Source organism: Pogoniulus pusillus, chromosome 11 (assembly GCF_015220805.1).
Source record: "Pogoniulus pusillus isolate bPogPus1 chromosome 11, bPogPus1.pri, whole genome shotgun sequence".
In the NCBI taxonomy this organism is placed as follows: Eukaryota; Metazoa; Chordata; class Aves; order Piciformes; family Lybiidae; genus Pogoniulus; species Pogoniulus pusillus.
The window spans coordinates 10,734,188-10,759,327 of record NC_087274.1 but is presented as its reverse complement, the minus strand read 5'-3'; the positions used below and the strand labels follow the sequence as shown (position 1 = coordinate 10,759,327).

Here is a 25,140-nt window from a genome sequence, read left to right as displayed (position 1 = left end):
GAGGGTGTAGGAATTATTTTAGGTGCAGATTTTCTTCCCACTGTTTTTTGACATCAAATATTGCACTAAGAGAAATGAAAGGGACAGCTGTGATTGCATCAAGACGGCTCGTTTTGAAACCCAGGAGGGTGTGGCCAAAAAATAACCATTCCTCCATTTTTCTTGGGTTTGAAGCTGACTGGCCAAGAGGAGCTCTGATGTCTTGTTTTTAATCTCTTTACAAAACCCTTCCAAGTTTGTTTTTGCTGCTTTTAAGACAAAAACCCTTTAGCTCTGTTTTTGTGGGGTTTAGCAAGTGTTAATCAGATATTTGTGTCAGATGGATCAGGTAACAGAGAGACTGAGGTTTTCCCTCCCCACTGCTCAGGTTTCAGGCTCTGGTAGTGCACAGCATTCAGCCTCACACACCTGACATTTGCTTTGTCTACTCCCATTCCAAAACTGATGGTTGCTACAATGACTGAGATCTTCTCCTCCATCCATTCATTCTGGACTGAAGTCCTCTCAGCTACCTTCAGTCCTGGAAAGGGGGGGAAAAGAAGGAAGGACATAACAAAATTAAAAAAGAAAAGAAACAAGAAGATTTTTCTCTTCTTTCATTCCCTCACTGTGAGCCAACCCACTCACTAAAGCTGACTGATGCACATGCTCCTTTCTGCCCATGATTAAACTGGCTTGCAATCAAGCAGAAGTCAGCAGTTGCTTCTATTCTGAAGAGGAAAACTCACATCTCTCCTGGGATAAGAGCAGTTGTTATATTTAGGCCATGCAAGATCCAACAAAACGAACAGTTCTGGAGTAAAGGGAATACCATTCCCTTGAAGGCCCCACACCTCCATGGAACTATCATGGTTGGAAGAGACCTTTGAGATCATCAAGTCCAAGCACTTGCCTAGAGCTCATTATCTCACTACTACTGCTAAGCCACTGTGGTTAAACCACATCCCTAAGCACCACATCCACACATCTTTTAAATACCTCCAAGGATGACTCCACCACTGCCCTGGGCAGTCTGTTCCAGTGTTTGATAAACCTTTCTGTGGAGGAGTATCCAGTCTGAACCTCATCACAGACCTAACTTGTGAGCATCAGATGCATTACAGACCTAGTCTAGAAAGCTCTTTTCTAGGTAGCCCCAACCCAGACCTGAAGGGTGATCTCCATGTCTCAGTAGCGGTAGATGGAGCTTCCTGTACCTGCATGATACGCCTTGGCTTTCACTCCTCGGTAGCTCAGCTCAATGGCCAGCTGGTCACACACATCCCTGGTCCTGCAGTACACGATGCCACAGCCACAATACACCTGGGCAGATGGAGAGAAAGTCCATGGCACTGTCTGAAAGCTGTAGCTGTTAGTGTGGTGGGGACAGGAGGGATGGCTAAAGCTCATCTCATCACCAAGCTGATTACCCAGCAGCTGAAAGATGCTGTTGCAGCACAAAAGTAAATCCAAAACAATTTCCTTAACATTGAACAGTTATGGTCCCCATGTCTTTTCCCAGTGGGCACAGGGCAAGAAGTCTCCCCTCCACCTTACAGATAAACTCAGGTGTTATAACTGAATTGCTGAGGGTTATTATCAGTGGCAACCAGAGTTAGAGCAGGAAACTCAGCACAACATTACAAAGGCTTCTGTTCACTCTCGCCACACTAGAGGAGCACAACACGACCACAGAATGATTGCCTGGGACATAACAAATCTGGACAGAAATGCTAGTACCATATTCCTAATCCATTTTCTTTCAGACCACCTCCATTCTGAGCACACTTCCAAAAGGCACACAGCCTCCATATTCCACTCGGTTTAGAGGAACTAAAAACCATACATGAACACTTTCCTTCCAGGGACTTCTTCCTTCCCTGCCATACCAGGGACCTGGCAGGCCATACCAACCACTGACAGGTCAGTGACCACAAGGGAAAATTTTGCTCAGTTTAGCCTTCTTCCCTAAATATAAAACCTACCCCAGGGGTGTTCTTCACTTCAAGTGCCTTCAGACAGAAATCCTTCAGGTTGGCGTATGGATCAGTCAAGAGCTCTTTGAACTGCACATCATAGAACAAGTTAGACCTGAAGCAAGGAGTCTTAAATGTGGAAAGTGGTTGCTTTAGCTTAAGCACTGCCACGATGTCCTCCTGGACCTGCTTGGTGGCAGTGGCAGTCAAGGCCACACACGGTGTGCCAGGTATGCGGGCACGCAAGGTGCCCAGGCGCAGGTAGTCGGGGCGGAAGTCGTGTCCCCACTGGGAGACGCAGTGAGCCTCATCGATGATCAGGTAGGACAAGAGGTTTCGGGTCACCAGAGAGTTCAGGGTAGGCTGGAAGGAAGAGGCAGCTGCCATCTCTGGGGTGATGTACAGGAGCTTTACTTGGGGCTTCTCACTTGCTAAGTCAGTCAGGATGGTCTTCTTTTCCTGAGCAGAAAGCTTGGAGTTGAGAGAGCAGGCTTTGATCTTCAGAGCCAGCAAGTGATCCACTTGATCCTGGAGTAAACGGAACATTCACATGAAAAAGTAAATGGAAATTAAGAAAGGCACCAAGAAAGACCACCAGGAAGAGCCAGGTGAGGCCCAACTTCTACCTGCCAGGACAACACACCCCTACAGTCTGAATATTTGGGTCTTCAACTCTAGATGCCTTTATCTCCAACCTAACCTTTTCAGCCTCTAACTTGCAACTGCAACTCTGCATCTGTTGACTTGAGGAAGGTCTTTTAGCTGCTAGGGGACACCAGCAGGGATCTCTGCAAAGTAACTCAACTGAGGCCACTGTGAAACAAGCCAGCAGCATGCCTCAGAGTTTATACTATCATGGTGTCACAGATGGAAAATGAACACCAACACTCTGCAAAACCAGGGTGCATTTCATGCCAAAATAGCTAAGGAACAAAAGACAAGGATCATGCAAATCACCACTGCATCAGAACCAAGTCTGGATGAGAATTACACCACCAAGAAAAGACAGCATCACATCCAAATGCATCCAGATGAGCCCATGGCAGATATTCACCTTCCTGTCCCTACACTGAGCTCTTCACCTGCACTTGACTAGAACTTAACACTTCAGAAGTGAAAAACTAGTATCAAATTGTTGCACTCAATAACTGGTTTTGGTGATGGATTTAATAGCCACTGTCTTGTGCTGACAAAGCCAACTCTCAGCTTTCCCTATAAGCTGCACAAACTAAGTTTGGTTACACTGACATACATCACGAGCATTTCAGGTATAGCCACTCCATCTCAGGGCTTGATGAGAAGACTTCTGAAGTTTCACCTCTGCTCTGTTCCCTAAGGCTCACTGAGCCCATCTCAACCACTTTGTCACTTTGACACAATCTGCTTCACATGCAAATCTTATAGTGGAATCTTTTTTTAGCCTCCATTTTACTGATAAAATGTTGCCTGTGGTGGAATTTAATTAGAAATCATAGAATGGTTTGGTCCAAAGGTCATCTAGTCCAACCCTCTCACTCAGAACAAATTCTCTGTTCAGGAACAAACACTTTTCTGAGATGTAGCATCAAGGATGATCTTAATTCTCAACATTTACTACATTAAGTAGTTAAAAAAAACACACCACAAAAGCCAAAGCAACAGCCTGCACCACCAGAATCATGCAGAGTTAATCAGATGCTTTACAGAAGTCTAAGCAATGCTGCAGCTGCTCTTGCAGGGAGATGTTTCTCCCCAACAGGTGTTGAAACAGTAGGAAAGGCAAAATACAGGCAACAAAGGTCTCACAGATGAAAGTGCTCAAGGAGCAGCTCTGCTAAACCAGCTGTCATGACAGAAAGACTGACTGCAGCAAAAAGGCATTTTGATGCAAAACAAATTGTGCCTTCAAAAGCAAAGTCAACCTTCACTCCTCAGGGTGGTAAGACAATGGAACAGATTGCCCAGGCAGGTTGTGGATACTCCCTCCCTGAAGGTGTTCAAGGCCAGGCTGGATGAGGCCTTGAGCAACCTGGGCTAGTGGAAGGTGTCCCACCCCATGGCAGAGGGGTTGGATGTCCTTTAAGGTCCCTTCCAACCCAAACCATCTTATAATTACTTTGAGGGTAAAATGCAATTTTTCTTCTGTGGAAAAATTCAGTTTGGTCTATCTCAGCTACTCTACTCTGCTGTTCTGTACAACATATTTGAGATCAAAAAAAACCCTGGAGAAAATGGAGACAGGCTGCTGGTGGGTATAAAATCTTCTAGAGAGCTCTTAGTATGGTCCCAGTTACTGTGCTCTTCAGCTAAGCTGCAGTCTCCTCACCTATCACCAAGGTAAGCAAAACACTGATATGAAGATAGGCACCCAGAGGCAGGCCAACAGCAGAGACTCATGGACAGAAGGACATGAGGAAGTTGTGCCTCCAGTGCCTCCCAACTCCTTCTGTTGCTTTCCACAACTAACAGGAGAGTTACCTGGATCAGTGCAATCAGAGGTGAAATGACAATGGTGATGCCCACTGCTAGAACTGCAGGAAGCTGGTAGCACAGGGATTTCCCTGCCCCTGTGGGCATGCATACAAAGACATCCTTCTCGCCTGCAAAGACAACAGAAAAAGCTCAAGGCCACTGAGTGAAGGTGGGTTCCTAGGGCTCTGTCTGGAGGAGTGGGCAGCAAGGCTTCTAATCTGTGAGCAAGAGTATGTGTGTGTGTGTACCAACCACAGACACTGCATTTTAGGTTCTAAATGCACAGCAATATGTTGCATGCCTGCAATGGTTTCCTTCAAAGAATCTCTCATTGCTTTGTGAACACTTAGAAACAGACTTAGAAGAGGACCAGAAGATGCACAGAAACCAAGATAAAAAGAAGCTATTCCTGCTAACTCTTTACCAGATGAGCTGCTCTCACTCAAATTACACACCTCCAGTTACCAAATCACCAGACCCACAACAAAATTTTTACCACATCCTCTTAAAGCTTTTCCCAGGAAGGTACCTCAGAAGAAGGGCTGGAAATCTCAATCATGTAGATAATATCATGCAGTTAGCAACTGCTACTGTACACTAAGTGGTCCCTACTTCAAGTCAGCAGATGCCAGCACATGTGCTCTTAAGTAGGCAGCTACTCCACTGACAGAGCACCGGGTTTGGCTGGGCTGTGGTCTGCAGAGCTGTTGGTTAAGTAACTGCATCCTGAGTGCTGAGGTGGACACTGCTCTGATTCACACTGAGACACCTGCCAGTGCAGGTGAGGGTTGGCAGCCTGCATGTGAGCTGCCTGCCCAACCAGCAGCAGGGTGTCCACGAGTACCTTAACACCAGCACAACTGCATTTCTGATAACGGCCACACGACTGAGAGAACAGACAGCACCCAGGTCATCAAGTTTTCCAGTGGTACTGTATCTAATATAAGGACAGTTTTAATGTAAGGTTTAGAGGCTTTTGAGCTCATCTGACCATAAATATGCTGGCAAATACCTTCAGAGAAGATACCAACTATACTGCACCTTCACATTTCCTAGCTCCTGGTTGAGGCAATGGTAGTATTACAAAACAAGTACAAAGGAGGACAAGCAAAGCTGTGCTCAGAGGGCTTGTGTGCAACACATGCTGGTGCTCCAGTGCCACTGAAATGATCTCAAGAGCACAGGAGCCCTAGGAGGGCTGGGTGATTCTGCCTAGTCCAGGAGATGGGTCTCCTTTAAACAGACACAAAACCAGCTCCTGCAGCATCACCCTCACTGGAAAACTGTAAACCAGACATGTTTCTGAGCACCTTCCTGAAGCTGAGCCTCACCTCTCGCCACAGTCATGGTTGCACTTTCCTGCAGGGAAGTCTTGAAGGACTCAAACCCGAAGACCTTTCGCAGCGTTTTCCGGACCCTGCCTTCCAGGCCCGGGGGTACTTCACCACTCATCTTGGAGAAGCTGTAAACAGTGACAGGAGCCAAGCTAAACCTGAATGCTGCCACCTCTGCCCTGATTGCCACCTGCACGACCATCCCCACAGCTGTCCTGCCAGGGACACCTCCATTTTTGTTACTATCCCCCCTGAAGAATGCTGTTCAGGAGGACCCAAGCAACATTTATCTGAGGACAAACCACCCCACACACACACACATCTTCCCGAGGCCTGCTCGTGTGGCACGAACCGGGCACGGCTGATGGGAGGCCCTCCCTGACCCCCAAGCCCACCCGCAGCCCCACACAGGGGAAGCCTAGGGATCTTCTTTTTTTGACCGCATCTCTCCCAGGGACTGTATCCTTCCGCCCCCTGACTCCCAGTGCCCCACCCCGCCGCAGCCGAACCCCTCCGCGCCCCGACCCTCTCGCAGTCGGTCAGGGCTCGGCAGGTGCTGTCGCGGCGCCGCGCAATGACGTCAGGAGCGGCTCGTAAAGAGCCAGCCCCTCACTATCGCCAGGCCGCGCACCTTTTATCGCTCCTCCGCCTGCCCCGCCGCGAACCCTACCCTACCCTGCTCTGCTCTGCTTTGCCTTGCCCTGCCCCGCCCAGCGCAGCCGAGAGCTCCTCTCCCCGCGCCGTGCGCGGCCGCCAGGGCTCTCTGCCCTCACGGGACGCCGCTGGCGGCGGGAGGCGTTGCTATGGCGACTGCGCCAAACGTCACCACCGCGCCGGGCACCGCCGGTTGCCTCAACTCAGCGCGCCGGAAGCGCGCCGCGGCAGAGGCGGAAGCGGAAGATGGCGGCAGCGAAGCGCAGCGTCCTCTCCTCGCTGGCGGTTTACGCTGAGGATTCGGACCCGGAGTCGGACAGCGAGGCTGGGACGGCAGGGAGCGATGGGGGAACGACTACGGGTGAGGGCAGGGAGGGCTTCGGGGAAGCACTGGGTTGGCGTCTGTCGCCTTTCTGTGAGAAGAGGGCCCCGTTCCTTGCTGCTTTCCCTCATGCTTCGCCTTCCCTTTTTAGGAGAGAAAGGAGGTTTGGTCTCTGTTGGGTACGGAGAGGACGACTTCACCCGCGTGGATGGGGACGAGGACGGGTGTGAAGAGGAGGATGATGAGAACAGCAGGCAGTCAGTAAGTCCTTGAGCGCGTTGCAAATTTGTTTTAAGAGTCTCTGGCGTTTCTGTTAGGAAAGGCCCTGACTGGACTGGAACTCAAAGTGTCTGACTCCAGATGTGGGTTTTGGCACTCTCCAAGTACTTGTCATCACTTTGTTTTCCAGTAGAAAGCGTTTGCCTTGAAATCCATCAGCAGCCTGACCCAGCTTGTGTTGTTTGCTGCTAACCGTTGGTGCCATTTGATTCTTACGGAGGGAAAAGGCTGATACAGGTTAACAGCCACACTTAAGTGGAATCCATTCTTTAAGCATAAGGTGGCATAAACGAACAACCTCTAAAAGGAGCTCACAGTTGCATGGTTGGCTGGAGGCTTAACAAGAGTAAAGTTCTGTAATGTCTTGAACTATTCTTTTGTGTATAACCAAACCTACTTAATGCATCAAGTTATCTTGATGTGAAAGTGTCCTGTCTAGATGTGAGTGGCTTTCATTTGTCATAGGTGCATGGTGTTACACATCTGCTGCATTTTGAGACAGGGTATGTATCTCACTGTCTGTGAGTGCAACCCTAATACACAAAAGGATGGTGTAGTTTTGTTGAGTGTCTGTGAGAGCAAACAGTTAAGTTTGGGGAACTAAGTTTTGTTGCTTCTTACTGTCTAGTCCTGAGCATTCCAGACCTGTGTGAGTTTTGTGGGGCATAGCTGCTACAGAGTGATGCTTTTGTCTAAAAAAACTCACTAAACTAACACTCCTTTCCCTGACTGTAGGACTTGGTTTGGGGTCCTGATTGGGTGGGTGAGAACTAACTTTGGTTCTTGGACGACTGCTGGGCTGTTGAACACAAGCCCTTTGCTGTAAGTGCAGTTACTTGCCAAGCATGCTCTTTAAGCTTAATCCTGTAAATTTTTGTCTTGTAGGAAGATGATGATTCAGAGACTGAAAAACCTGAGGCTGGTGACCTAAAGGTATTTGGGAGTGTGGTGTGGTGGGGGGTGGGGAAGGTCAGTACAAGAGGAATGAGTCTTAACAGCACATCTCAGTCTTCAGTTGTTGCCTTCTATAGCTGGTTTTATATTTTCCTTTTTGTAGATGTGATGTAGCTATTTGGCTTTATTTCTGGCTTCTGCCAAAGGTCGTTCATGAACTGCAGGTTGAGTGACCATCAAGACCCAGATTGATGAATTTAGTATCTTGTGTATTAGTGTCTTGGAGGCAGAGAATTAATGTGCCCAAGTCAGGAATTATAAAAAATAGAATTATTTTATTTTTTCCTGAACACTCTGCCCCCAAACTCTATACAGAACTAGTTTAGGTTATTTAGAGATTCAGTTCCATTGGGAATTTCTTCAAAAAAGAATGTTATTGACAAGTTTAGAGATTTAGGAAGTCAGGAAATGGAAAAGGCTAAGCTATAAAGGCAGATTTACCCCACTATCAATCAGGCTGAGCAGAGAGCAACAGGAACAGCAGGCTTCACTCATGGAGGTGAGATAGGTATTTGACAGTGATCCCTTGCTGGATTCCTGTGGAAGCTGCCATCTGATGCTGCAGGCAATATCCAATAATACAGATCCTTGCAGCAGAAGCCCAAGGCAAGTGGCAGAGCCACCAAACTGAGAAATGTCTCAAGCACTTTGTCCACGAGTGGGATGATTGTGGAATGATGCTGCCTCAACAAGGGTAGAGGAAAGCCAAACTATTAGTGTCTTCCTAGCTCAGAAGGCAGTCAGGAAGTTGGCTGCTGATACGGTCCAAGAGTGGTCAGTCCAGCCTGTTGCTGGCAGCTCTCTCAACCTCAGGGCTTGCCAAGCCTACGAGTTTGCACAGAAGGGTGCAAAAGTGGGGAGAGCCATCCAAAGGCAGGAATGGTGTAAAACCAAGAGCCATGCAAAACTGTAGGAGCCATCCAAAAGTGGGGGTGGTCCAAAACAGGATTCCTGTCTCGGCAGGAACCTGTCCTGTCGGGCACTCTGTCAAGGCAAGAGCTCTTTCAAGACAGGAACTCTCAAGGTAGGAATCCCTTTCCGTTCTCCCTTGCTCTACTTCAGCTTTTCTAGACAGTGTCCATTTACCATTTTATACTGGGTGCAAAAACTCAGCCAACCACCAGCAACATTCCAGTGTAGGCTTCGACGTGGGTCAGCCCATGTGCTGTTCCCCCCTCAAGGCCACAGGGCAGGGTTGGGGGAAAGCTGTTTTTATACCTTCTCCCATTCAAACCCGTGGCAGGGGAAAAGAAAGGAATTTGGACTACTCTGGAACAGTTAGATCTGTAATAGTTTTTCTGACAGCATCTCACCAACTATGCAATGATGTGAGAGATGTAGTACTCAGCAAAGAATCCTCTTATGGCCAGCATTGGAATACTTTGTTTCAAATAAATAGATTAATAAATGATCTTATGCTCCTAGAGGTCATGAAACATCAGTTGTCTCCAACTCTTCTTGTGTCCTGAACAAGGGTGTTTTGTAAAGGTTGTATTTAAGAAGAGAATAAGATCCCCAGATGATAGCTATTGTAAATAGCTGAAGTCATCTCTGTCTTGGGATTGCATCTTGATTCTGCTGAACAACAGGTTTTTAACAGCCCACAGGAACGTGCATCAGGCTAAAAGATGGGAAACAGGCAAAAAAAAAACCCAAAGCCATTTGAAACTTGATAGAGAATTGATAAATTTCCATGCTAGTTCAGTCCCCTGTGCAATATAAGCAGCCTTGTGGGGTACCAAATGATTGACAGTATCAGGGGCCTTTGTTTTATCCTGTAGCTTCCCCAGGGATGCAAACAGTCTCTGATCTCTGCTGAGGGTACCAGAGCACTGAAATTCTGTGGAGTATTGGAAATAGCACAGGGCTTTGGTAGGACAAGATGAAAGTAAACAAATGTATTCAGTTACTCTGCTTAAATGAGCTTTATAGCAGCACTTTCTTCTGGTATGCACAATATTTTCATGGGTTTATAGCAACACACAGTTGAAAATCTTGGCAGCTGTACTGCAGGTGAAGGCTCTTGTATCTGTGTCTGAAATGTCATTAATGGAAATGAAATATATTGTGTCCTTTCCTTGTCAACAGAGAAATAATTATCTTGTGAAGAGAGGAAAATGTAATCCCTCACTCTTATCCTTTTACTACTTCTAACTTTTGGCCATTCTGGCTGGTGAGCCATGCTAGCAAGGTGTTCTTGTAAAACCTGCTGGGTTCAAATGAAGAACAAAAGTTTTCCTTGAAAAAGAAATTTGGTCTTTGCAGAAAGGCCTTGTTGAAGTTGTTTGCATTTCTCTCCCCTCAAAGCACTGTTGTACCATAGAGAAAAGTTCTGACACAGAAAAAGAATGAGATCACAGTATCACAGTATCATCAGGGTTGGAAGAGACCTCACAGATCATCGAGTCCAACCCTTTACCACAGAGCCCAAGGCTAGACCATGGCACCAAGTGCCACGTCCAACCTTGCCTTAAAGTGCCCCAGGGACGGCGACTCCACCACCTCCCCGGTAGCTCTTGTCTGAGTAATGATGCATCCAGAACTCTTACCACTGAGTTGTGTGGCTACTGCTTTAATATCTTGCCTGTGTTTCATATTGGCATGTTTAAAAGCCTCTTGATGGCTTTCTAAATGGCTTCAAACTGTGAGAAGTTTGATTTAGATTTGACATTAGGAAGAAATTCTTCACTGTGAGGGTGGTGAGATGCTGGCACAGGTTGCCCAGAGAAGTTGTAGAGGCTCTAACTTTGGAAATGATCAAAGTCAGGTTGGATGGGTGTGACGGTTTGGGTGTTACCTGCCCCCCATTCTTATGAAATCACCCAGACTAGACTCAGCCAAGCTGAAAATCATGATGAACCTTTATATTTACAACTTAGCACAATATACAAGCAGATATTTACAATATATAGAGCTATATACAGAAATAAACAAGCTAAAAAATAAAAGCAAAAGAAATAAGAAAGATAAAATGTAGTTCCTGCTGTCCTAATGTGGCATGAGAAGTGAGCTTTTGAGGTGATGAGCAGCAAGGCAAATCTGAACTTAAGAATTCCATGTCATCTTTGATGGATGCCTTCATGCACACATGAAAAAATCTGCAGCCTCCTTTGGTTTGGGGATTTTTTTTTTGGCTGTAATTCTAGATTCCAGTGCCTGAAGGGATCCTACAGGAAGGCTGGAAATGGACTTTTCATAAGGGTGTCTAGCAATAGGACAAGAGAGAGTGGCTTTAAGCTGAGGGAGAGTAGGTTTAGACTGGATCTTAAGAAGAAATTCTTCAGTACCAAGGTGATGAGACTCTGGAATAGGCTGCCCAGGGATGTTGTGGATGCCTCCTCCCTGTGGATGTTTAAGGCCAGGTTGGATGAGGAGAGGGTGAGTCTAGTTGAGAAATGTCTCTGCCCATGGCAGGGAGGTTGGAGGAGATGATCTCTGAAGTCCCTTCCAACCTAGGCCATTCTATGAACAGGCAGCTGGGGGAGGCTTGGAATCCCACCTTTGTTACACAGCCTATGGAAGGCAGCCCAGTGCTGAGCTGGTAATAGAGTGGCTGTGTTACTGCACCCCGTGGTGGCTCTGATGGAGATGCACTGGCACATGGGATGGGAGGAGATGAAATATGGTTGTAAAAAGTGGTTTCACTTGAAGCAGTTGCAAGTGATTCCTATCCCCCTTTTCCACCAAGTGGCAGTGTTCTCCTTCTCCCTCACTGCCTTGAGCTTGCAGTATCTATGACAACTAGGGAGTTGGAGTTCCTGTAAACCCAAAGCCTGGCAACAAAGGAGGCACTTGATTAAAACTTGCTAATGCTTTTGGAGAGCTTTATTTTGTTTTATCCCAGGTGAATGCTGTGGCAGTTGTTCAGTTAGTTCTGTTGCAAGACATCACAGGCACTGGAATGTGATTAAATGGATATCACAGGCTCTGTAGATGAGGCTAGGGCTTTTCCAAGGTTTGAAGCAGACAGAAGGTAAATCCTTTAAAATTCATGAATGATACAAAACTATTGCAATTCATCAATTCATTGTAATCATTTCAAGCCCTGGATATACATTGGGTTGGGATTTTTTTTTGGTTGCTGTTTTATTTCCCTGTGATTTGCCTCGTTGTACATACAGTGAATGAATTTTGAGACTGTCTTGAATAGTTCACCAGGACACTTGAGCCGGGTTGTATGGAGAAGTTCTCTTGTTGCTGTCAGGCTTTGGCCTCATTCTGCATTTGGGTAATACCAGATGCAAAGGATGTGACCTGCAGGAGCAGAAGAATATTTAAGCTTCATCAGTCATCTGAAAGTGTTCTTCCAGAACAGACTTCTGACCCATGGTGTTCACTGTTACTGAGCACCTGTGAACCAATCCCAAACTGCATGTGCTTGCAGCAGAAAGCACATCTGAGTAACAAAGCTTATTTAAGTAGCAAAGTCAGGTACATCACATCCTGTAACTGTATTTTGAAGTGCTTCAGGCACTCCTAGAAAAGTGGAGATTGAAATCTAGGGAAAACTTCCACATTTCACTCCGGATGTGATCAGGCACAAAGTGACTTTAGGGGATCCCTGCTTTTAAGAGAGCAGTCACCAATAGTAAGCAAGTATGTGTCTTTAAAGCACTTCAGAAACACAGCTTCCTCCTTGAAAGGGAAAAGGAATGGTCAACAGTGTGGTGTTAAAAAGCTGGAATCCCACAGCCTGGATGGCTTCTTTGTGGTCTTCTCTGAGATGGTGGAGCCGTGGGTACAGAACTAAGGACGTTGTGGGAATGGGTGTGACATGTGGTGTTCTGCTTGTAGTGGTGGTTTGGAGTGATGGGGGTTAATGGGCTGTGCAGCCACTGCAAGTCGCTTGGGCTCTTGCCAGCAGCTGGCTATGGTTACAGCCTCCATGCAGTAACCAGACACAAGCCTCCAGAGCTCTCTAAATGGACCAGCCCTGCAGGAAGAAGGAAAATGAACCTGAAACTAAATACTTACCTTGTGCTCTAAGGCATTTTGTACTTCATATTGTAGGGCTGGATGGAGAGCAGGTTGCAAGTGTTGATCAAGGACAAAGCCCAGCCCTGCAGCTTGGCTCCTGGAGTTTTCACAGGGGGAAATCATTAACTTTCAAGCCTTGATTGCCTATCAGGACTAGCCAGTGCAGGAGAGCTGATAAATACCGCCACTCCCTTGGCAAATGAATCCCTGACACGTGGTCAGAGCTTTTTAAAGTAGGAAATTGCTGATGTTTTCCTTTTTCTGGTTTAGTTTTAAGGGTCTCCTCTGCATCCATCCTTGTGGTGTTGTGTAGAGTGGCAGCCAAACTGGGATCTAGCAGGGATTTGCTAGGATGCCAGATATTCAGAGCAACACTGTGTTTCAAAGTGTGTCAAAGTACTGCCTCTTGATAATTAACTCATTATGTTGAGCTTTTATTGATCCAGTATACCTGTAAAATAATTTTGCTGTATTGTGATGTGTAGGTGTGTACTAATCCTTAGATGGAGGCTTTTGATTGCACTGTTTTTTGTCTTGCCTGCCTATTTATTTGTCTAAATACCAAAATTATCTTAACATGAGAGTGCTGAGAACCAGTAAATGGGTGTGTGTGCAGTAATGTAATTCCTGTAATCAACTCTTGATGAAGCATGTTAATTTTTTCCTGAATTCACACTAGATTCTTACAAGGTGCCTGAACCTACTCAGTGACTTTCACCTCGAATAGAACTGTTTTACTCAGAAAGAAAGTGTGTTTGGGAAGAGCTGTTTCATTAAACGTTTAGGTTTTCCATGGCAAGCTGTGTGAAAGGAGCTTTAGAAAGTTACCTGAATATTTTTTCCTTTGTTGGTGGCAAATTATGAAAGTGACTTAGGAAAGACCAGCCCTTGATGCTTCCAGTTATTGAGAGGTAGTCCTAAAAAATCTACTTAATGTCTTAAAGGTGATAGAATTGAAGAATATATGCTAAAACTGCTGTCCAGTCCCAAACCAGATCACCCTGTGATGGCTGAAGTGGCTGTGGATTGGTTTTTTTTTTGCAGTGGCTGGATCTGGTAGGACATGACTGGTTTGTGTGCTCTAGCAAGGCACTCCTAATGTCTCATCAGAAACACAAAATTCATTGCATTCTTTTTTCCTCCCCCTTCTGCTGCCTTTTTTTGATGTCATCTGGGTTGGTATTGGCCTCTGATGGGACAGAAGCAGCAGAAGAGCAGCTAAATTTTAACACCAGCCTCGTTTTCAGTGTGGTTGTGCTGTGTGTAAATGCTTCTGAGGTATGAGCAGGGCAGGGGCCAGTGCTGGAGCTCCTGTGGCTTCTTTTCCACACATTCCTCTGCCAGTGAGCACAGTCTGAAGGTGCCAGTGATAAGCCCTGGAGCCTTGGATTCATCTTTATCTACATTTTAGCTTCCTTTTAATGTAATTGGGTAAAATACTGCCTGTGCTTCTAACTACATATTTTGCCCTCATTTTGGGATTGGCACCCTGTTCTTCAGTGCTCTGTTGAGGGAACCAGAGAGTTTGGTAGTTCAACAGTTAGCATTACATGCAGGGAGCCTTCAAGGTGAGTGAACTTAACTCAGCTTCTAATGCTGTGCTCTGCACTGTTCCAGTGAGTGCTTAGGCATGAGCACAGCTGATACCTGGTTCTGATTTTGTATCAAAGTGGTTGACCCTTAAAGAACAGGCTTTGGCTAGAGAGTATAAGCAGTGAGTGAACATCTTTGTGTGTAGGGAATAAGAGCGCTCAGCATCTGTGATTACTTTGCCCCATGCACTCAGTGGTGTCTCCAGCTCTGCCTGCCTGAGAGGGAGGAGGATCGCAGCATTCCTGGTCTCTGTAGCCGGTTTACCTGCTTGAAAGCTGCTGGCTTCAGTCCAACTCTTGAGCTGTTTGGAAGATGAGACATGTCCGTGGACATGCTTGTTCCTTCCTCCCCGCCAGGCATGCATGTTGCGGCAGACTCCTAACTCCCTGCAGTACTGAATACCACACATTATTGACACAGGTGTGGCTTGCCTTGCTGCAAAGGAAGAGGCAGCCTTTTTCTGTTTGTCTTTAAACTTGAAGAAAAGTCCTTTCTGGAGCTGCTTCCCTTTGCATATTTCACCTGATAAAGGTCTGAGTTCTTCAAGTCCAGCTCTGTTGTTGCAATTATTTCGGTCTGCTGTACTGAAATGGCCTGTTGTGAATTTGCATGTCTGTGCGTGTCGGAGTGAGAGTATGAACAGTCAGCACAGATGGGGGATTGCCTCAAATACCAAGAAATATCTGAAAATAATTTTTTTCCAGCTTCCCAGTCCTGCGTACAGGACCAAAATCTACAAGAACTCAGGGATCCATTCACAGAGAAGTACATAACCCAGTGAGGAACCTCACTTTATACCTTCTCTCTACTCCAAATCATAAAGAGGAATTTTGAATACTATGTACTAGGGAAGAAAGCTTGTGCAAGAAGTTAATTTTATCATCTCTCCTGAGCCTTTGCTGCTGTAAGGCTTAAAATTTCAACCCAACCCAGCTTCCCCTTCCACTTGGTTTTGCTCTTTAATCTGTGAAAAAATAAAATCAAGTAGTTCAACAACAGAGGCTCTGGCATGTGATGCTGATATTTTTTACCTCTGAATTCCTGTTTCACTGTAGGAAGCAAAAGTGATTTGAAAGTAGAATTTATGTGCTCTGCAGAGCAAGGCATGTGTCTAGACCGTGATAGCTTCAGGTGGAGGCTGCTGGAAGCTGTGGTACTGGCTGCAGGCAAAGTGTGGTGCTGGCTGTTCGGTGTTCTGTGCAGGCTGTTTGTGCACTGACATCCCTGTGTCCAGCTTGCTGTCCGTGCAGGCTGTTTGTACGTTGGCACCACTGCTCTTTGCTTGCTGCCTGAGCTGTACACTGAAGTCTTGTCAAGCAGAAGGCAGTCTGCATATGTTGAACTTGGAGATTCCCTAGTACTTGGAGATGGGGAAAGGAAAGAGCAGGAGGTAGCCAACAGAAGCAGGTAGCTGTGCGCCCAGGGTGCTGTCTGAAGGCAGATGTTATTAACTGTACCTCCAGTTGGAAAGCCAGAGTTCTGGCATGCAGTTCCTTGACTGGAAATTGCTTCTAACAAATAATCTTTGTCAAATATTGAGATAGCATATGTCAGGTGAGTGGAATCAAATTTCAAAGAAGCTATTTAAAGGCTTTTACTCTATGAATGCTTCTCTTCTGAAGCAGTTTGTCACTGAAATGTTTTGCCAGTTCTTGCTTGGGCTTTTTCAGTGTTTATTCAATGAAACCGAAGTGAAGGTGGATTTTTATACTTAATTTAGTTAACAAAGAAAAAGACGTTGTCAGCTACACTGGTTCTTTGTTTTGATAAGAAGCTTAAGAAATGCCTCAGGAGTTGACTCTTTCCTGACTTGTTCTTCCTTTTTGTCTGTGACAATAGTATCTCAAAACAGGTAGGTCTGGAGAGACAGCACTTAAATGTCACTGAAGGTTGAATGTGTGTTTTGTTTGGGTTTTTTTTTCCCTATAGGTGGCTTGTGTCTGAGCTGCTGGGTGTCTCTCAGTATCTAGATTATGGTCCCTATATTTTTTTTCTTGGTTAAATTCCTTATCCTATATTGGGCACTTTGCCTGCAGCCACATATCAGAGCTGGCAAACAGGATATGTCTCTAGGAAATGGGCTTGTTTCAAGCTTTCTCTTGGGATTCTCCTCTCTCACAATACGAGAAAAATAATGGAGGGGGGGTTGAGGAGGAATAAAAGCCCTGTGCCTGTGTTCCCTTGCTTTTTCTTCCCCAGACTGAATGCACTTGACACTTGCACTCTGTTTGCCCTCAGCAGGGTAGCACACCAATGTCAGGTACATCTGGTGAGCAAGGAATGAAATAGTTCTTGTCATGCACTTTTAATATTAATTGAGAAGTTCTGGTGTGCTCCTTCCATAAGCACTTCTGATGTCTGTAAAAAAGGGAGAACATAATTGGCTGCAGGTTCCTTTAGGAAAAGAAAAGAGGTAGGAGGGGGAGGCATAAAAGCAATGAGCTAGGGTTTAGAGAGGTCTTGCTGCCTGCATATAAATATTTTACCTCCTTGCCATCTTCACTCTCAGCTTAGATAATTCTTCTAACAATTTGTGCTAGGTTATAGAATTCCTTTCCATCACACTCAGCCAAATGAGGCTGTTGATAGGTTAAGGCTTCAGGAGCCAGCCTGAATTGTAGAGGGGAGGAAAAATTACAAGCACTTCATGCTGACACTTGCTCAGATGAGAGAAACCCACTAACAGTGATTGCAGCAGGAGGCCCACTGGCTGCTGGTGGAAAGACTGCTCTGAAATATTCTCTGTATTTTTATCTTCAAATTAATCCACCAGTGTGACAACAGCATGACTGGTCTATATGTTTTGTGACTGTCAGTTGAAATTGGTGATAGATTTCTTTATCTGCAAGCAGTCAGATGAAATAGTTGGGGGAGAAGAGATTCTGCAGTGCAAGAGCATTCTCTCTGGAAGAAAACAAGACAGAAAATGTCATTGAGGGGTGCTGCAGAAGCTGCCTGCTTTCTTAAATGCTAACTGGATTTAGTGGGAAAGCAAAGCTGTAGGACTGTAAATTGCATCCTGGGCTGCATCAAAAGAAGTGTGGCCAGCAGGTTGAGAGAGGTAATTCTGCCACTTTGCTCTGGTGAGACCTCACCTGGAGTACTGTGTTTAGATATGGGACTCCCAACATAAGAGAGACATGGCCCTGATGGAGTGGGTCTAGAGGAGGACCACAAAGGTGACAGGAGGGCTGGAGCACCTCTTCTGTGGAGATGGGCTGAAAAAAAATGGGTTATTGAACCCAGAGAAGAGAAGGCTCCAGAGAGACGTTACAGCTACTGAAGGGGACCTAGAGGAGGGCTGAGGAGGGACTGTTTAGAAGGTCTTGTTGTGATAAGATGAGGAGCAGTGGTTTGAGAGTGGATCAGAGTATACTTAGGTTGGACATCAGGAGAAAGCTCTGCACAATAAGAATGGTGAAATACTGTAGCAGGATGCCCAGAGATGTGGCTGAGGCCCTGTCCCTGAACACATTCAAGTTCAACCTTGATGTGGCCCTGGGCTGCCTGATCTAGTTGGAGGTGTCCCTGCTGCTGAAGGGAGGTTGGACAAAATTTCTTTTGAGGAGTGTCCCTTCCAACCATGTGCAACCTGTGAATCTGGAAGCATTAACTTCTCCACTATAATTTTGCACCTTACTTAAAGCAATCAATTTCTGGGTTTGTTTCTTCTCTGCCTCTCTGGCCAAGTAGTTTGAAGTACTCCTGCACTCAGACATGGAGCTGCTGCTATGAGAAATTGATGGTTGAATTTGTACCTTCTGGCAACTGTTCGTGCCAACAGTTGCGTTCGATGTGAGCTCTCTACAGGATTTATGGATCTTGTTTCAGGAAAGGTTTAGTGAGCATTGTTATAAGTGAACCCATTCTTTCCATATAATAAAACTGTTCTGGGCAAGCCTTGCCAAACTTGAATTCATCAGTCTCAACTTCATATTGTTTTTGCTTCCTTCCTTTAATCTCTGTTCCACGCTGCGAGGATTGTGTGTGATTGTTTTTATTTTTCCATGGAACCTGAGCAGAGACTGAGTTTTATGTAACTGAATGGAAACATTCTATGAGTGAAAAGGTGCTCTGTATTCCACCTCAGCAAGGTGAAATACTAAGCCAAAATGTAGGGCTTTCCTTGTGTGTGTACACACACAGAGAGACCTCTTCAGCTTGCTCTTCTTTGACTGTGACACATGAAAACTGAACCGTCCAGATGGGTGTATGTCAGTCAGGCTCTTGCAGGCAGCAAGAGCTTGAAAACATTTGTCTTGAGGGAGGAGAAAAAGTGGAAAACCATTTCCTGAAGGCACAGAGGAATAGTGATAGAATAACTGTGTTCTGCTGTCTGTGAGCTGATTTGCAGAACTGCTCTTAAAAGCACAGAACTTGTCACTTATGTTAGTGGTCCAGTTAGATATTAAAAAGGTTTTTATAGCTGGTATGTGCTTTGGGCTTCATTTGATTTAGTATTTTTGTCTTTCCCTATAGCAGTTTGCACTTTCCAGAGGCTGGTCTTTGTTAGTCTCCAAATCAGGGAAAAGAGTTTCTCTCCTTCTTGCCTTCATGTCCTTTCAGTTCTCTTCCAACTTGGCTCTGAACCACCATAGCATCCCTTGACTCCTTGCAGTGGATCTGTTGGAGCAAGGTTGTAGGGCTTTAGGTCTTTAAACAGCTGACCTTGTGAGGTTTTGGCTGCAAAGTAGACAGTAGCCAGAAAACCAACTCACAGGAGTGCATGAGAGGAGCAAAGTGCAGTGCTGCTTTTTGTTTTAATCAGTCTGGTCATTCTTAGATGTGATCATGGAATACTTAATGAGATAAAAAGACTAGAAAGAAGAGCAGCAAACTTGAGCAAAATGTGTCCTGTGCTTTATTTCCATGACAGCAGAGAGAACATTTGGTGTAATAAGTGTGCCCAGGTTGACTTTGTACAAGTGGCAAGAGGTTTGCTGCAAAAGGAAGCTCAGAGATGCTCCTCTATAGACTTTCAGAGGCTGGGCTTGTGAAAACTGGGCACTATTGGAAGGTGCCACTGGTGAAGTCTTAACCTTGTTATTTTTTGGAAGTGATCAACATCCAAATGGAAATGAACCCATTAAGCTATGCCTGTAGGTCTGGGATACTTGAAATCTCTAAGAGCTTTCCTATAGTTAGCTATATAGAAGAGATTTGACATAATCCCCTCTCTTTGCAGCCATTCACCTGTTTGATTTTGTGCTCTTCATGTGAGATACTGATACTTAGCATGGAGGGCAGTGGTGAGGTAGCAATGTACCAAAAGATCACCTTTTCCTAAATGCATTTAGGTACCTTCCCTACTTAAAATTCAGTTACCTTCCAAATTTTCATTGCTTAAATGCCTCTGAATTCCTTTAGCAACCTCTCAGCCATGTGGAAATATTTTTTCCTTTTGAAAACTGAAAGATAACAACTCTGCAATATTTATTGTACCTTGTTTTCTCCACTTGGTGATTCTCCATGTCATTCAACTTGATGCTAGATTAGATCTGCAGAATGAATGACATTTTTAAAGGCTGTCTTTTCTAATCAGTTCAGTGTAATTAGTGTGTGTCCCAGATTTAATTAGCCAAAGGGAGTGTGGGACAGTTCTTGTTGGGTGATTGTTCCACTGAAGGTTTTTAAACTGTCCTTAAATGCTCAAAGATTTCCTCTCTCTTTCCATCTGAACAAACTCAACTCACTTGATCTCTCCTTATATGTCCTGTACTCCAGCCCCTGACCATTCTGATGTCTTCTACTGGTCCTCCTCCAGTCTGTCCATGTATGTTTTGTAGTGAAGAATCCACACTGGCTGTGGAATCCAGTTGTGGTCTTTCTAGTGCTGCATAGAGGAATCCCTCTTCTCTGCTTGCACATTTGCTGAGGCTGTGGTTAGTGTAATTGCTTCAACAGGACATGCTGCTGATTAGAAGGCATCTTGATGTCCTCCAACATCCCCTTGTCCCTTTCTGCAGAGCCTGTCATAGTGCCTGAGGCTTTTCCTTGACAGATAATTGTGGGGTGTCCTGGGAAAGAACTTTGATTTTGTCTTTCTTAAACTACTCTGTTACCTACAAAGGTTGGACCAGGTGATCCTTGGGCTGCCTCCCAACCTGACATTCTGTGTGAATCCATGATTTTCAGTAGGTGCTTGGAGGTGTGAACAGGACTTCTTAAATCTTGCATTGCCAAAGTGTATGCCTTTGGTCAAGTTGATGATACTTGCCATGGTGTTAGACTGTAAACTGAGCAAATATGAACAAGCAGTGTAGGAGGAGTCAGCCATCCCTTTGTTTTCTGAAGGTATTTAAGAGGCTTGAAAGTAGTCCCACTTAATGAAAAGCTGTGTTGATGTCTTCAGCGCCTTAATGATGGAGCAGTGGGTGTAGGTAGGCAGTAATTCATCAGTAAGCAAAAATTATATCCTCTGGGCAGTGAGGTGTGGCTGGAATATGTTAGTGAACTTGTTTTCTTTTGCTTGCTGTAGCTCTGAGGTTTCTGATGTCTTTGCTATGGCCTGAGGATGTGGAGATGAGACTTGCTAGAGCAGCAGTGGTGGAATGGCTGTGGGTGCTAGGGCCAGGTAAATACACAGTGGCAGCCTGATAGGACTGGCTTTGTTTAGCCTGTTTGAAAGGAGGTGGGCTTGTGATGTAGCTCTAGGATTGAAGGATATAAGTTGAAGAACAAACTTGCTTCTGGTGGAAGCAAACTTACTGATGATGCTGGAAATTCTTCACGCAATGCAGCTTAACACATCTGACATTAGAGCTGTTTGTCTGTTGTAAGGTACAGAACAGGAGAAATTTGGGACATCAGATTATCTCTCAAACTATAAATTCATGTCTCCTGGGAATTGTGTACTTAAGCTTGGGGCCAGCTCCAAACAGCTACAGGACACTTGAAAATGGACTTCTGAAATTTCCTTGCAGCCTTGTTAAGTGGCTAGATACAAGAGCAGCCTTTTTGAGGGCATTTAGCATGTCTAAAGCACCTGAATTTGACTGTGCCACTGGCTTGCTTAAGTGTTTGCTTGACAATATCTGCTCTCTGGAGGAGTTTTTTTGTCTTTCTCTCTTCCCTTTGTGTTCTTGGATGGAGAGAGGACAAGTGGATGGAAGAAGATGGGAGGGATATTGAAGTAATAAATGCAGTGCTGGGTAAGAGGAAGGATCCAGAGGTGCTCAGGGACATAGGCAGTTTCTTCCTCTTCCATCTCAGTCCACTTAAAACAAAACTTTCCAAAGAGAAGAGTGCAGGATGTAATTTAGTCAAGGCTACAACAAAAGCACTTCAGCAAACACTGTCTCAAACCAAGGCAAGAGAGCTGCAGGGAGACCTTATAGCAGCCTCCCAGTACCTGAAAGGGGCTGACAAGAAAGCTGGGGAAGGGACTTTTTTACAAGGGCTGGTTAGGACAAGAGGGATCACAGGATATTAGGGGTTGGAAGGGACCCAAGGAGATCATCAAGTCCAACCCCCCTGCCAGAGCAGGACAATACTAACACAGATCGCAGAGGAACATATCCAGACAGGCCTTGAAAGTCTCCAGAGAAGGAGACTCCACAACCTCTCTGGGAAGCCTATTCCAGTGCTCTGTGACCCTTACAGTAAAGAAGTTCCCCCTTGTGTTGAGACAAAACCTTTTTTACTGCAATTTACATCCATTGCTCCTTGTCCTACCCCAGGGAGCAGTGAGCAGACCCTGTCCCCCCAGCTCCTGGCAGACTTCAGATACTTGCAAACATTCATCAAATCCCTTCTAAGTCTTCTCTTTTCTGGACTAAAATTAATTGAAGTGAATTAATTGAAGCTTGAGGAGGGAAGATTTAGAATAGATATTAGAAATAAATTCTTTACAGTGAGGGTGATGAGACACTGGAACAGATTGCCCGGGGAAGTTGTGGATGTTCCCCTCCCTGGAGGTGTTCAAGGCCAGCTTGGATTGAGACCTTGAGCAACATGGTATAGGGAGAGATGTCTGTGCCAATGGCAGGAGTTTTGGAACTAGATGATCTTCAAGGTTCCTTCCAATTCAAACCATTCTGTGGATCTCCATAAGTTCTGCCTGTGAAGAGAAGACAGCAGCCTTCTGTATGCACACATTTACTGCCTACTGGGTTATTGCCTGGACATAAGACCTTCTATCTGGAGTTCCATGAACTCCAGCCCCATGCAGCACTTGCATGCTAGTCTGAATTTGTCCTCGCGCCCTGTTAGCTACTGCAGAGCTGCCCCCACTTGCTTGATGACAAACAGAGGCTCACCATGGTATTGCTGTGTTGATGTGGTTGAGGCTCACCACATTAATGCTGTGTCCACATAGGTTTGTGGAGAACACAGCCTGGATTCCCTGGATTCCCATCCAGTGCTCTCACCAAAGAGAGCTCCTTCTTTGGCACAGAATTTTTTCATAGTCATAGAATTTTCATAAAATCAACCAGGTTGGAAGAGACCTCCAAGATCATCCAGTCCAACCTAGCACCCAGCCCTAGCCAATCAATTAGACCATGGCACTAAGTGCCTCATCCAGTCTTTTCTTGAAGACCCCCAGGGACGGTGCCTCCACCACCTCCCTGGGCAGCCCATTCCAATGCCAATCACTCTCTCTGTGAAGAACTTCTTCCTAACATCCAGCCTATACCTACCATGGCACAACTTGAGACTGTGTCCCCTTGTTCTATTGCTGGTTACCTGGGAGAAGAGGCCACCTGGCTACAATGAGCTTCCTGCTTTGAGTTGTCAGGCTTCTGTTTTCATTTCTTTTCTGCTTGTGCTGTTCTTTCTGCAGACCCCAGCAGAAGAGGTGTTGATGTGCTGCAAGTGCATTGGATTGGAGGAGTTGGAGCTGTTACGCTGCAGCCCATCTCACAAAGGCTCTGGGGCCTGGCCAGCTGGCCAGTGAGGAGATGTCTGTTCCTTCATGTGCTGCTTTTTTTTTCTCCTCTTTTTTTTAATAGCTTTAGCCTTGTGGTTTTGTGCTCCAAGTGTGCTTCTGGAGAAATAGTGCTCTTTCCCTCTCCCCCCCCCCCCCCATTTTTTTTCCCCATGAATGCCTATAAAAAGTGCCCTGTGGCAGTTGGTGCCACACAAAGAAGTTGTTTATCTGCTTCCAGGGGGCTTTGGCTTCTCTGGATGTTGGTGGTTTCTCACAGTGAGTTTGGCACAGATCTGGCTTGGTGACCTTGATGCTTTCTCCTTACCTTATGCATCTCTCACCTGCTTGGAAGCGGAGTAGAGAAGGGGGGTCAGAGAGTGGTTACTAAGCAGCAGAGGCAGCTTTCTCTCTGTGTCAGGTTGAATGAATAGCTGCAGTGTTTGGAGGCACTGAGCAATTTTGGACACACAGTCCAGCGAGTCACAAAAGGTCTTTGGGAGGGGGGAGAGGCAGTGGGGAGAGGGCAGTGTTGGGATACAGCCGATCTTGTTTCAGAAACTTTTTGTGCTGAACTTGGATATCATTTGTGACTCTCCTGGGGTCTCTCAGCAGCACCAAAATATTTCAATGTTGGTCTCAAGAAGGTGAAGGCATATTTTGAGTGTCTTACCCTTCATAACAGCTCCAGCTCAGCAGCTTTTGGTGCCAACATCTGCTGCGCCTCTGCAACAGATTATGTAACTAAGGAGGGATGAGTTGTGTTGCGATGTCCAAACTGAGCATTACAAGCCAGTGGAGGTTGCCCTTGAGTTTCTACTGGAACAGATTGGCTACATCACTCCTGGAAAGCAGCAGCCAAGGGAGAGTCGACAGTGGGAAGGTTCTTCCAAAATGGGAATGCAGCATCTGCATCACCACCACCTGGCATTTTAGTTCAGAGAGGGTTTACCAGCCGAAGGCCTGGATGGCACTGTTACAGAAGGGAGTTCTGGCTGCAGGCACAACTGGCAAACCTCTGCAGCCTGGAACCCTGCAGAGCTGTGAGTGTCTGTGGAAAGACTGATCAGGCTCTGCTCTGAAGTTGCTGTGCTCTACTGCTGGCCCTGGGAGCATTTCAGCTGGTTTTGTGTTGCTCTGGGGAGTGCATCCTGCTGACCCTGCTGAGAGCACTGTGAGTTGCACAAGCCTGTGCTGGCATTCCCAGGGCTGGAATAGTTTTCTGTGGGCTGGCTCCAGCTCGTGTTTAGCTAGCTGTGCTCTAAAACATTGACTCTTGGCCAGTGCCAAGGGCCAGTCACCAAAAATGAAGAATTGATGGTCTGCTGTTTTGAGGAAAGGCTTCAAGTGCAGACATTTCTGTGGAATCCAAAAGAAGTTTCCAGGACTCATAGAAACAAAACCCAAATTCTTTCATTAAATTTAGACTCTAGTTTTGAGAGGAAACAGAGCATCCTGTTAGGCTTTGACTTCCCATGGTACAAACATTGCCCAGTTATTTAATAACTTGCATTCTGCTCTTAATTTTTTTTCTTTTGTCTCAGAAGTAATGTGTCAATTTCTGAACTGTACAATACAGCTTTTAGATAGGAAATATACTTTATCTAAAATGTCTTTCTTCATTCTTCTCTCAGGAGTTCTCAGAGTTGGAGAAGAGAGATCCTCAGGAACTAGTTGGTAAGTTTGTTCAGAAGTATTTGTTCACATATTTATTTTTCTTTCAAAACAGAGCTTCTGGGCTCCTCCTTGGTATAA

The 25,140-nt window shown here is 45.6% G+C and overlaps 2 protein-coding genes and 1 long non-coding RNA gene across 5 annotated transcripts in view; 1 reads left to right on the top strand and 2 right to left on the bottom strand.

Moving 5' to 3' along the window:
• RECQL5 (RecQ like helicase 5) overlaps positions 1 to 6,390 on the bottom strand; it is a 40,503-nt gene extending 34,113 nt beyond the window's left edge. For 2 of the 3 annotated variants that reach the window (XM_064151025.1, XM_064151026.1), the window contains exons 1-6: positions 6,372 to 6,389; positions 5,738 to 5,868; positions 4,413 to 4,534; positions 1,965 to 2,483; positions 1,197 to 1,302; positions 409 to 520 (exon numbers count right to left, since the gene is read on the bottom strand). In XM_064151025.1, the coding sequence (XP_064007095.1) occupies positions 409 to 520; positions 1,197 to 1,302; positions 1,965 to 2,483; positions 4,413 to 4,534; positions 5,738 to 5,858 (980 nt within the window). In that variant the 5' untranslated portion in view covers positions 5,859 to 5,868; positions 6,372 to 6,389. Of the gene's footprint in view, positions 1 to 408; positions 521 to 1,196; positions 1,303 to 1,964; positions 2,484 to 4,412; positions 4,535 to 5,737; positions 5,869 to 6,371 lie in introns of all 3 variants that reach the window. The other variant, XM_064151027.1, reaches the window with a different exon arrangement.
• A 164-nt stretch (positions 6,391 to 6,554) lies between these two features.
• SAP30BP (SAP30 binding protein) overlaps positions 6,555 to 25,140 on the top strand; it is a 33,377-nt gene continuing 14,791 nt past the window's right edge. The window contains exons 1-4 of the mRNA XM_064151028.1: positions 6,555 to 6,755; positions 6,868 to 6,977; positions 7,881 to 7,928; positions 25,020 to 25,062. Of these exons, the coding sequence (XP_064007098.1) occupies positions 6,641 to 6,755; positions 6,868 to 6,977; positions 7,881 to 7,928; positions 25,020 to 25,062 (316 nt within the window). The 5' untranslated portion in view covers positions 6,555 to 6,640. The remainder of the gene's footprint in view (positions 6,756 to 6,867; positions 6,978 to 7,880; positions 7,929 to 25,019; positions 25,063 to 25,140) is intronic.
• LOC135179335 (uncharacterized) lies at positions 11,746 to 13,105 on the bottom strand. The gene is made up of 2 exons (XR_010303982.1): positions 12,924 to 13,105; positions 11,746 to 12,203 (listed from the first exon to the last, which is right to left on the bottom strand). It is a non-coding gene; the product is annotated as an uncharacterized LOC135179335 (long non-coding RNA).